Consider the following 10,699-nt stretch of genomic DNA (forward strand, 5'->3'; position numbering starts at 1 on the left):
AAACTTCTCGTCAAAGTATTGATGTTAAATGCAGAAAATAGAAGTTCAAACATGACAGAGCTTTAAATGCAACTGTGATATGTTTTATTATCACATTTTTAGAAATGCACTTGTTATCTTTGCCAAGCAACTTTACTACTGAGGCAAAACAATCGATTTAATAAATTAACAATTAAATTGTTAAATATGATATCTTGTTTTTGTGACATGCTTTTTTTAATCTTTTCGAGAACGTAAAAAGTTGTTCGCATTAAAGCCATGCTGAATTTTAAAATATAAAAAGGGAAACTTAATTATTTTTTGTTGTTATTAAGAACACAAATTTTAAAATGAAATCTATTTTTTAATTCAGGAATTAATGAACTATTTAAACGTTGGATATTTAATTGATTGAGACACTGGCTTTAGCCTGTTACTATGGGAAACTAATAAAAACAACTGTTAAGTTTTGCTGAGTCAGTAGCTCACTGATCAATGTACAATATATCAAGAGATTGTAGAAGGTTATTGTGTACAATGAAATGTTGTGTTCACTATCCACATATTCAGTGACCTTAAGAGTGTGCATTGAACAGTGCACTATTTTTCTCAATTGGGTTATTATTTACATTAAACCTTTCATAAGACCCCCCCAAACCACCCCAACTTGGTTTAGCGATCATTCACCGTACATTTGTTCATGATCGTTGTTAAATATGTTGGTACACAGTAAATATATACAATACATGATGTAGTTCATGAGGATTGTTTTAACTGGTTTTGAGAACTCAAGCCACTCCCTTCCAAGAACTCTAAGAACTTCAAGAATTTCTAGTTTTCCACTGTGTTGGTGTAGGTTGGAGTTTCAAGTTCCTCTCTTCTTGTCATCTTACCTCCCTTAACAGTCAAAATATATTTAAACTAGTCTTTTAGGACGCCTCAAACCCATTTCCTATTAATAGTTTTTATCCTTGAATTTTGAAAGTCGCCATTTTTAATCGTTTTCAAATTTTCGTGGATTTCTCTGTTAAAAATGGTGCTTTCTCAAAAATGGTAAATTTAGAAATTTTTGCTGTGCAAAATTGTTCAACTTCGACCAGCAATACAGCTACGTACCCTGTCCGTCATGTAGGTTGCCACAGAAAATTTGGGTCTCATTGGTTCAGCCATTTTTAACGTTTATTGGATACAAACAAACAAAGTAAATATAGAAGGAGTGTTCATGCCTTAAAAATGGCCCACTTTAATCGGCTTTAATTAACTAAAATTCGATATATTTTAAGAAAAAAAAATATAAGGGTTTGATGCCTAACATTCTATTTTTCATGCTGTGCGTTTTATATAAGTACAATAAATGATTTTTAAAATCTAACCTTCGGGCAAATATGTGAAATTGAAATTGTGGCTTATCAAACTTTTAAAATAATTTTTTACTAAAAATAAAAACAAAAATATTTTCCCGGCAAAAAAATGTATGTAACCAAACATCAAATTAAGTGGAAAAAATTCATAGTTTTTTTCTAAGGGTGTAATGATTTTTTGAAGAATATATACTCCTGAAACTTAACCTGCTGTGTTTTAGTTTGATATCATACCATTCTTTCAATATTTTTTTATCCTACGAGATATTACCTGCTGCATTTTATAATGAGATATTATATCCTGGTCTGCTGGACAGGAAGTGGTAAATGCATCTAGGTTGTACATACATCCCATATACCTGGACAGTGGACATCAGTATATAACAGCGGTGTACACAAATAGACATGGACAGTGTACATAAATTTTACCGTGTATATACCGGTAAACAAATTTTACAGTTTTTAGGCGCAGTCAAATAAACATTTAAGTGGACATAATATGAAGTACTTTAAGTGCTTTAAAATTCGGAGTAGAGTGGATTGACTTCAACAGGGAAAGTTTGATTACCAGGCAGAACTAGGTTTCTATAATTTTTGATTGAAAACCCCTTTTAACGGTTTTATTAGGACTTAATATTTTATGATGATTTTTTATCTAACATTTTAATTTTGATACATATTGAAAGGGGAAAAAAACATTTCTACAGAGAGAACACATACATACGTAGGGTCGGTTACACAACATCCATCGGGGTTTCACTAGTTGGAACCCCGCATTGTCCGGTCTGCAGCCCTGGCTGCTGCAGTCGGATCAAGATGTACCTTGCAGCGTAGGACTGCATCCAACTCTTGGTGTTGAAAAATAGTTCAGTTTTACACAGTGCTTAGAATCTGGATTAGTTGAATCTGCAAGATTTTGGCTTCCTGGCTCATGATCTTCCGAAATATGCGGATCCCCGGCGCAAAATATAAACCATATGAAGTATAGAAAATATCTTTCTGTGCATTTTAGACCCAAGACGAAACCAGACATAAGATCAAAATTCCAAGACGCAAGACCAAATCAAGACCGCGCACAGAAGACCGAAGAAAATGGAAGAAAAAAGACCAAGAACGAAGCAAAAAAATTACTTGCTAAGAACAAAACCGAGCCCCATGTACGAAGAAGCAAGACGCAGACGATTTAAATTCCATAATTGTTAACCAAGGTCTATATTTTTCATAATTAGGCAAATTGTTTCGTGGTATATGGGAATTTCCGAACCAATTTGAGGTTTTACTTTTTTCATACTTGTAAATGTAAATTGCACCGTCTCTGATAGTAACTGGTTTTAAAAACTGGTTTTTGTTTTGGTAAACAAAGCGTACTGCAAAGTTCAAAATATATTCATTGTACCTAATATCGGAACCCAATTGACTGTAGGAGTTAATATTCGGTATGAGACGTCTTTAACAATTTTCTCCTTATAGACGCAACAGATAGAAGTAAGATTAGTAGCGATTAAAAGCGCTTTTTTATCGCATTATGCCTATACCCCATTTCATTTTTCGCGAACACTCCCTTTAAGATTTGTTTATTTTCGTATTCATTTATAAATATACTTACTTAAAAATTGTGTGTTTGTATATCTAAAATATGTATTTTCATTTTAAAAATTCTTTAAGTACGTGACTGTGAATCTGAAGAAATCTATTCTTGATTTTGGGATTTGCCCGATATTCACTCAAAACAAATTTTCACCCTTTTATCAAAGTAATCTTTTTTTCTTCCAAAAAATATTCAATTTTCTCAATTTAGCGAACAAAATCCTGAAAAAGATTACCGTACCGTACTGGGGAAAATATTTGATTTTCATGAAAATATACACCTCTAATTATTTATTACCTCCAGAGAGCTGAGAGTGATGCTGGAATATGAAACTCCGCAAAGTGTGCTCCAGCTACTCGAATATGCTGAAGCTTTGGCATCAGTTCACAGTCGAAACAGCACATTGTATCACCTGCAAGGGTTAAAAATATGTTGTATAGATAGATAGAGGTATATTTCTATGCACCATTATTCATAATTTCAAGTGACTATCCATGGAAAGGTGGCAATGACCGATTTTTTTATTTAACAACGGTACCCTTAAAAGCTATGTCAGATCAAGTATGAATTAGATTTCAAAGTTTGTGTTTCTTTATACTGCTTATTTTATTTTAGACCCTTTTCTGGGCATTGGATTTCGACTTTTTATAGATCTTTGACAAGCCATGAACATAAGGAAGCAAATTACACAATTTTTGCGAATAAATTTTGCATTGGTTTTTGCACGATGCGCCTTATAAAGAGAACCTCCTCCAGACTATTTTGGGTAAACCAGACGTCGGCCGGCACAGGCTTAAGATTAAATATATTTTCCTTACCTGTCAAGAACCTAGAACCTTTATCATCAAGATGTGAAGATATCCTAGATAGTAGATAAATACACTTACATTCAAACATACAACTCTGAAGATATATCTTTTAATCAAATCAAAAAGAGACAAGACAATACAACCTTTCAAAGCCTCGGATAAAAAAGTATAATATTAGTAGCCTTAGAGGGCGCTTCGCGCCCATCTTCTAAATTAATTGTGAACATGTTCTCTTTGTGTACATCGTAAAACAAAACAAAAATAATTCGCGGATTTTCACAAAAAATCTCGTGGATTTTCAAAATTTTCAAAAACTTAATGAAGATCCAATTTTATTAACATTCATCTGGATTTATCAAAATATATGATGAATTATTTATCATTTCGAAAAAAGAAAAAGAAAAAAAAAAGTTTTCCTACATTGAGAACAAATAGATTAGATATAACATTATTAAATACAGGACGCAAGGTGCCTGAAAAATTAGCTTAGTTTTATATAGTAAACAGGATTAATGTCCTCGAGTTTTACTAAAATCTAACAGCCGAGATTCAAGGTTATTATTATTATTATTAACGATCAACCTACAGACAAAGTACCAAAACCAGTCTAATTTAATTTTCTTATAATAATGATTATAATAAACAACAATTTGTTATAGTTTAATAATTAAATATTTCAATTATTTATCCTTTCTGCGAACTGGAAATGTAAGTGAATTCCTTGTAAGCTGGGAGATTAAAGAATTCTTGGTTTGCTCATCCTAAAACAAGAAAACAATAATTGTTTTTAAATGAAAGAACTAAAAGAAACTAAACTCATTCTTAAAGTGCTAGACATGGTAGTTAAGCTGAGAATGCAGTATGGTAGAGAAATTTGTTAAGGATTAAAAATCATAAAATTTCAATACCTTCTTAATCAACATCAACTTAAACTTGCTGTACACATTCTCAATTAGTCCAGCCACCTCCTTATCCTGGAACAATCAATCAATCAATCTCAATTAATCAATAAATCAATCATGTGGTTCCAGATCAACAGTCACTAGATTTAACTAGTTAACTTGGAGCTATTGTGCCAAATCTTCTTTCACTCATAAAAACTTCTTAACCAAAAAAAGAAACCAATTTCCGTTTTTTTGACCAAAAAAAATAACCAATTTCCGTTTTATGGACCAAAAAAGAAACCAATTTCCGTTTTTTGACCAAAAAAACCAATTTCCTTTTTTTTGACCAAAAAAAGAAACCAATTTCCGTTTTTTACCAAAAATAAGTTACCAATTTCCATTTTTTTGACCAAAGAAAGAAACCAATTTCCGTTTTTTTGACCAAAAAAAGAAAACAATTTCCGTTTTTTGACCAAAAAAAAAACCAATTTCTGTTTTTTTGCCTTAAAAAATTAACCAATTTCCGTTTTTGGACCAAAAAAGAAACCAATTTCCGTTTATTTGACCAAAAAAGAAACCAATTTCTGTTTTTTGCCTTTAAAAAGTAACCAATTTCCGTTTTTTAGACCAAAAGAAGGTAACCAATTTCCGTTTTTTTGACCAAAAAATAAACCAATTTCCGTTTTTTGACCAAAATAGAAACCAATTTCTGTTTTTTGACCAAAAAAGTAACCAATTTCCGTTAAATGTTATCAGATAATAACGTGTATTTAAATTTTTACAGTTTACATCTTAGTTTAAAAATATATTTTATTGAACTCAATTATGATGATTTGAAAAATTATTTCCCAACATTCTTATGAATGTAAAAACTGATTTAATTAAAAGCTCTCACTTGAATGAAGAGATTATGTCCCCCTGGGACAGCTTTCATAATATGGCGTTCAATCTTTTCATTCTCTAGCACTGCTACACCAGCATCAATCAGAGTATTAAACAATTTTAAACCAAGAAAAAAGTCAATATTTAACACATTAGTTATCAGATAAAAGTTTTTAAAGGTTAATGTTGTTCATCTTTGCATTGAAGGTCACTTGAAATTACGCTTTCAGTTCTTTGTAAATCCTAACATAAAGTATTGCAAAACAAGATTTAAAAATACATTAATCAATTGTTGACTAAGCTCTAATGGTTTCTTTTTCATGGGAATGTGTTTAACTTTAGTAGAACAGCTTTAAAAGGGGAAAATTAGTTCCAGGACAAGGCTGAATTCCCAATTTAGTATTGCATAAAAATGTAAAAATCCTTGGAAATTTCCAACCTAACATCCTTGAAAGTTTCCAACCTAAAATCCTTGAAAGTTTCCAATCTAAAATCCTTAGAAGTTTCCAACCTAAAATCCTTGGAAGTTTCCAACCCAACCTAAAAATCCTTGGAAGTTTCCAACCTAAAATCCTTGGAAGTTTCCAACCTAAAAATCCTTGAAAGTTTCCAACCTAAAATCCTTGGAAGTTGCCAACCGAAAATCCTTGGAAGATCCAACCTAAAATCCTGGAAAGTTTCCTACCTAAATTCCTAGGAAGTTACCAACCTAAAATCCTTTGCAGTTTCCAACCTAAAATCCTTTGAAGTTTCCAACCTAAAATCCTGAGAAGTTTCCAACCTAAAACCCTTGGAGATTTCCTACCTAAAATCTTTGGAGATTTCCTACCTAAAATCTGCCGGCGGCTTCAGCATATCCACAGTTGTTATCTTCAGCGCAATTGTTTTCAGCTCTGCCAGCAAATACAGATCCATGAAGTATTCCTGATAATATATTAATTACACAGTGTGAACCGTAAATAGTTTAATTATACAGGGTAAACCATAAATAGTTTAATTATACGGGGTGAACCATAAATAGTTTAATTATACAGGGTGAACCATAAATAGTTTAATTATACAGGGTGAACCATAAATTGTTTAATTATACAGGGTACACTAAAAATAATTTGATTATACAGGGTTAATCATAAATAATCTATTTGTTATGCACATTGTAAAGGGTGACCCATAAATAGTTAAATTGTACAAGGTATAGTAAAATTATACAAGGTAGGCCAAACTTGGTTTAATATACAGGGTAAACCATAAATAGTTAAATTATACAGGGTGAACCATAAATAGTACAATTATACAAGGTAGACTATAAATAGTTGAATTATACAGGGTGAACCATAAATAGTAAAATTATACAAGGTGGACTATAAAAAGTTGAATTATACAGGGTGAACCAAACATAATTTAATTATGCCGGCAAACCATTAAAAGTTTAATATACAGGGTGAACCATGAAGTTCAAGGTGAACCCTATTACACTATAACAATTTACCTCGACAAAACCAATATTTACAAACGCAGGGGGCCGGGGGTAATGGTTTTAAAAGAAAATTCACTCATGAAGCACATGGATATAAGAGTCTGTCCGAAAGAACGCTTTTTTGATTAATTTACTATTTCTTAATACAAGTTGATGATATTTGTTTAGTATTATTTCTGAATTAGGTTCAGATAATTTCAGGCCCGAGCATTACGGCTAAAATAGGCTACGGGCCTTATGAAGGGAATAAATGTGGGGTCTGTCCTAAAGAACGATTTTTGGACCACCCCCCTTCTATTAATTTTGTACATGACCACTATTTACAATTAAATTAGTATTTATTTAGGGTTAGGTTAGGTTAAGACACTTTCTGGGCAGAGCGCTGCGGCTAGGACAGGCCAGGGGACCGAGCGCTGTGTCTACGGGTTAGGTCAAGTTGAGACACTTTCTGGGCCGAGTGCTGCGGCTAGGACAGGCTAGGGGGCCGAGCGCTGTGTCTACGGGTTAGGTCAAGTTAAGACACTTTCTGGGCAGAGCGCTGCGGCTAGGACAGGCTAGGGGGCCGAGCGCTGATGATGTAAAAACTTTTTTTGTATTCAAGACACTACAATTCAGTTTCCCAAATCCATCTTTCACAAGAAAGCTTTCATATTAAACATATAGTATAAAACTGGGAGGTAGATTGTAGAACCCTTCGTAGGCCTAATCCAAAGAAGATTCGTCTTCTAAAGACGCTAACAGTTTCTTCTACCTGACAGAAGAGACAAGCACCCTTTCTTCTTCCATCTATGGTTGAAGCTCTGATTATAAGTTCAATTTCAGGGATATTTGACTCCTCGTCACCCATTATATAAGTAAATAAATCTGAAAATGAAGCGACCAAGTTTTCAAAACCGTTTTATAATTATGGCCGAGTAATGTGTTAGGTTCAGATAACGTTGACGTTGTGTAATTTGTACCATTATTTAGCTTTAAATTGAAAGCACCGCAGTGACCGCCGACCGGAGTGACCGCACGCAACAGATCAAAGCTGTGCGTATGAATAATCAAAATGCCGCAACTTGAATTATATTATTATTTAATCTAAGACGACATTTAAAGAACCGTAGTGCAGCGTTGCCAACCATAAGAATGTTTCTCAATTTTTTTGATTTTATTGAAAATTGGGTTATTTCCGGGGAAGTTAAAAATTGCTGATTTATTTTATAAATTGTGCTTCAAAACAATGAAATTGTCCTAAATTCCTAACATTTTCTGTCATAAATTAGTTTTCAACACAGATGTTATCGTGATCTAAACCAAATCTAATTCAGATCAATCATTGCCAAGGCAGTTTTTCCCAAAAACAGCTTTTAAAATATTGAAAATGCATGATTTTAAGGGATTTTTCAAACTTGATAAATGTTGAAAGCACTTTTATTACATGTGTATATAGTACTATTAAAAATGGAGAATTTTTAGTTGAAATGGGAAATTTTCAAAACAGAAGTGGGAAATTATCTTCTCTATGAGTTGGCAACGCTGCTAGATAGTTCATCAACAAGAACCAGAACGGCAGTCGTCGTCGATCTAATGTAACAAACATGAGTCAGTAAACAAACACTAAACGGTGAATCGTGCTTGAGATGTCAGATGTGCGTCTGTCATTTGTTTTATTGTTTTCAATCTTTATCATTGTTGTTACCTAAAAAGAAGTTTTAAACTATTACCATTTAAAACTGGGGTTTGCCCTATCAATTATGTACAGGACCACTTATTTTTCAGCTAAATTATTATGTATATTTTGGGTCCATCTTAGAGAACGATTTTTGTAAGACAAGTTCTGGGCCGAGCGCTGCGGCTAGGACATGCTAAGGGGCCGTGCGCCGCGGCTAGGACAGGCTGGGCGCTGCGGCCACATGATCAATTATATCCATGTGTTATCCATGTTCAAAGTTGATATGAGGGGGGTTCCTAAAATTGTTCTCTAGGAAATTAGCATTTATTTCTTATTATTTTAGGGCTAGGTTAGGTAAAGACAATTTCTGGGCCGAGCTCTGCGGCTAGGACAGGCTAGGGGGCCGAGTGCTACGACTAGAACAGGCTAAGGGGCGAGCGTTGCTGCTAGGACAGGCTATGAGGGTGGCCCCCTAGCCTGTCCTAGCTGCAGCGCTTGGCCCAGAAATTGTCTTTATCTAACCTATAAACCTAAAATAAAAAAAATAGATTATACTATTTTTGCTGAAAAATGAAAAATAAGTGGTCATGTACAAGATTGATAGGAAGGGGGTGGTCCAAAAATCGTTCTCTTGGACGGACCCAAGTATTTTAAGTAGACGTATGAAAAATGATCATGAAGGAATGAGAGGAGAAATCCTTTAACTTATAGTAATTATATGCGACAACGAAATTAGATGGCTTTGCTAACAGCAAAATATTATGATCTTTGCTAACAGCAAAATATTATGATCAATACTAACATTGATCTTTGCTAACATCTAAATAATATGATCTTTGCTAACAACTAAATATTACGATCTCACAAGATATTTTTTCGAAGCTTTTACGAGATCTTTCACAAATCATTGTAAGACCTTTTTTAACAGCATTCAAATATTTTATTAAGTTATCTTATTTGTTGTATTTTTATAGACATTTTCTTTCAAAGTTTTGAAATATGAAATTAGTTGTAAATGCAGACTAACATTTGCTTGCAAATACTGTAGTATAATGTTTGTTGGATCCATGGAATTCTTATTTTGGTTTTTCATTTCAGATTTAAAAAGACTGGGAATATAAAAAAAAGAATTGACCAGGGAAGAAATAAAGATAATAGGAGAACAAGTTGTCATCATGGTAGATAGATTTCCATTTTCTAGGTTGGGGGAAACTTCTACTTGGGATGTACAGATAGATGTTAAGATGGAAAATACAGAATTCTTAGGTAACGTTTGATATTCTAGGTTAATAAATCTTCAAAATGTAAACTTTTCAAACTTACTGAAGAAATCATGCCGTTTCTCATAATTTCTATAAAATTTGAAAAATGTTTTTTGAATCAGTGAAAGATCTTTTTATTTTGTTTATTTCAGACCAAAGCCGAAAAAGGTTAATAAATGTCTTATTATTTTAAACATAATTTCCATTCATTTTCCTGGTTTAAATACATGTGAACCTTTAAGACATATCACTTTAGAAAAATGAAAAAAAATATTAATTTTTGTTAAATTGAAGGAATTTTTAGTGTTTAAGAATATTCATTATTATTCATTTTAGATGTGGGTGGTGAAAATGCGACACAAGAAATAAAGTTGGAAGATATTGAGATAAAAGAAGAGACCGTTTTCATTAAGGAAAAAGATCCTTTAGGTTCCAATGAAGAAGATACTTGTACAGTTTATGTACAAGGAGAAAGTCTAAAAAGAGAAAGTACAGATATTCCTAGTAAGACATTATTATCATTTTTTCATTTTATTGTAAATTATTATCTTCACTGAAGTGGTGCACATGAAGCATTTCAGGATTGATGGTTAGGCATTTTAGTTCTGTCAATTCAGGCATATTTGGTAAGCTAATTATAGAACATTTGTAACATTTTGTGTTATATCTTCCTTTAGCCTACCAAAGGGCAAAGATGCCTGGATTGAAAGAACTAAAATACCAAACCATCAAATATACTGATATTATTATTCTTTTCTGAACGGTATATTTGTAAATTTCATTCACCCCCCATAAATTAG

At 32.8% G+C, this 10,699-nt stretch overlaps 1 protein-coding gene and 1 long non-coding RNA gene across 2 annotated transcripts; one reads left to right on the forward strand and one right to left on the reverse strand.

The window, feature by feature from the left end:
* Positions 1–436: 436 nt before the first annotated feature.
* Positions 437–7,917, reverse strand: LOC111704725 (chloride intracellular channel exc-4). Its single transcript, XM_023477052.1, has 9 exons — positions 7,732–7,917; positions 6,333–6,427; positions 5,517–5,625; positions 4,646–4,711; positions 4,458–4,498; positions 3,747–3,790; positions 3,226–3,340; positions 1,612–1,699; positions 437–876 (listed from the first exon to the last, which is right to left on the reverse strand). The coding sequence occupies exons 1-9, from the start codon at positions 7,825–7,827 to the stop codon at positions 811–813; spliced, it is 720 nt and encodes a 239-aa protein (XP_023332820.1). The 5' UTR covers positions 7,828–7,917; the 3' UTR covers positions 437–810.
* Positions 7,918–9,722: 1,805 nt separating this feature from the next.
* LOC111704713 (uncharacterized) lies at positions 9,723–10,312 on the forward strand. The gene is made up of 2 exons (XR_002765869.1): positions 9,723–9,903; positions 10,236–10,312. It is a non-coding gene; the product is annotated as an uncharacterized LOC111704713 (long non-coding RNA).
* The last annotated feature ends 387 nt before the right edge of the window (positions 10,313–10,699 follow it).

The sequence above is a fragment of the Eurytemora carolleeae genome, unplaced genomic scaffold (assembly GCF_000591075.1).
Source record: "Eurytemora carolleeae unplaced genomic scaffold, Eaff_2.0 scaffold460, whole genome shotgun sequence".
In the NCBI taxonomy this organism is placed as follows: domain Eukaryota; kingdom Metazoa; phylum Arthropoda; class Copepoda; order Calanoida; family Temoridae; genus Eurytemora; species Eurytemora carolleeae.

Bases quoted from the DNA above. Each gene is read 5' to 3' on its own strand.
- LOC111704725 (XM_023477052.1), bottom strand. From the start codon at position 7,827: ATGGGTGACGAGGAGTCAAATATCCCTGAAATTGAACTTATAATCAGA. The intron at 6,428-7,731 runs GTAGAAGAAACT...ATATATTATCAG, and splicing joins GTGCTTGTCTCTTCTGTCAG to GAATACTTCATGGATCTGTA. The intron at 1,700-3,225 runs GTAATAAATAAT...TCCACTGTCCAG, and splicing joins TCACTCTCAGCTCTCTGGAG to GTATATGGGATGTATGTACA.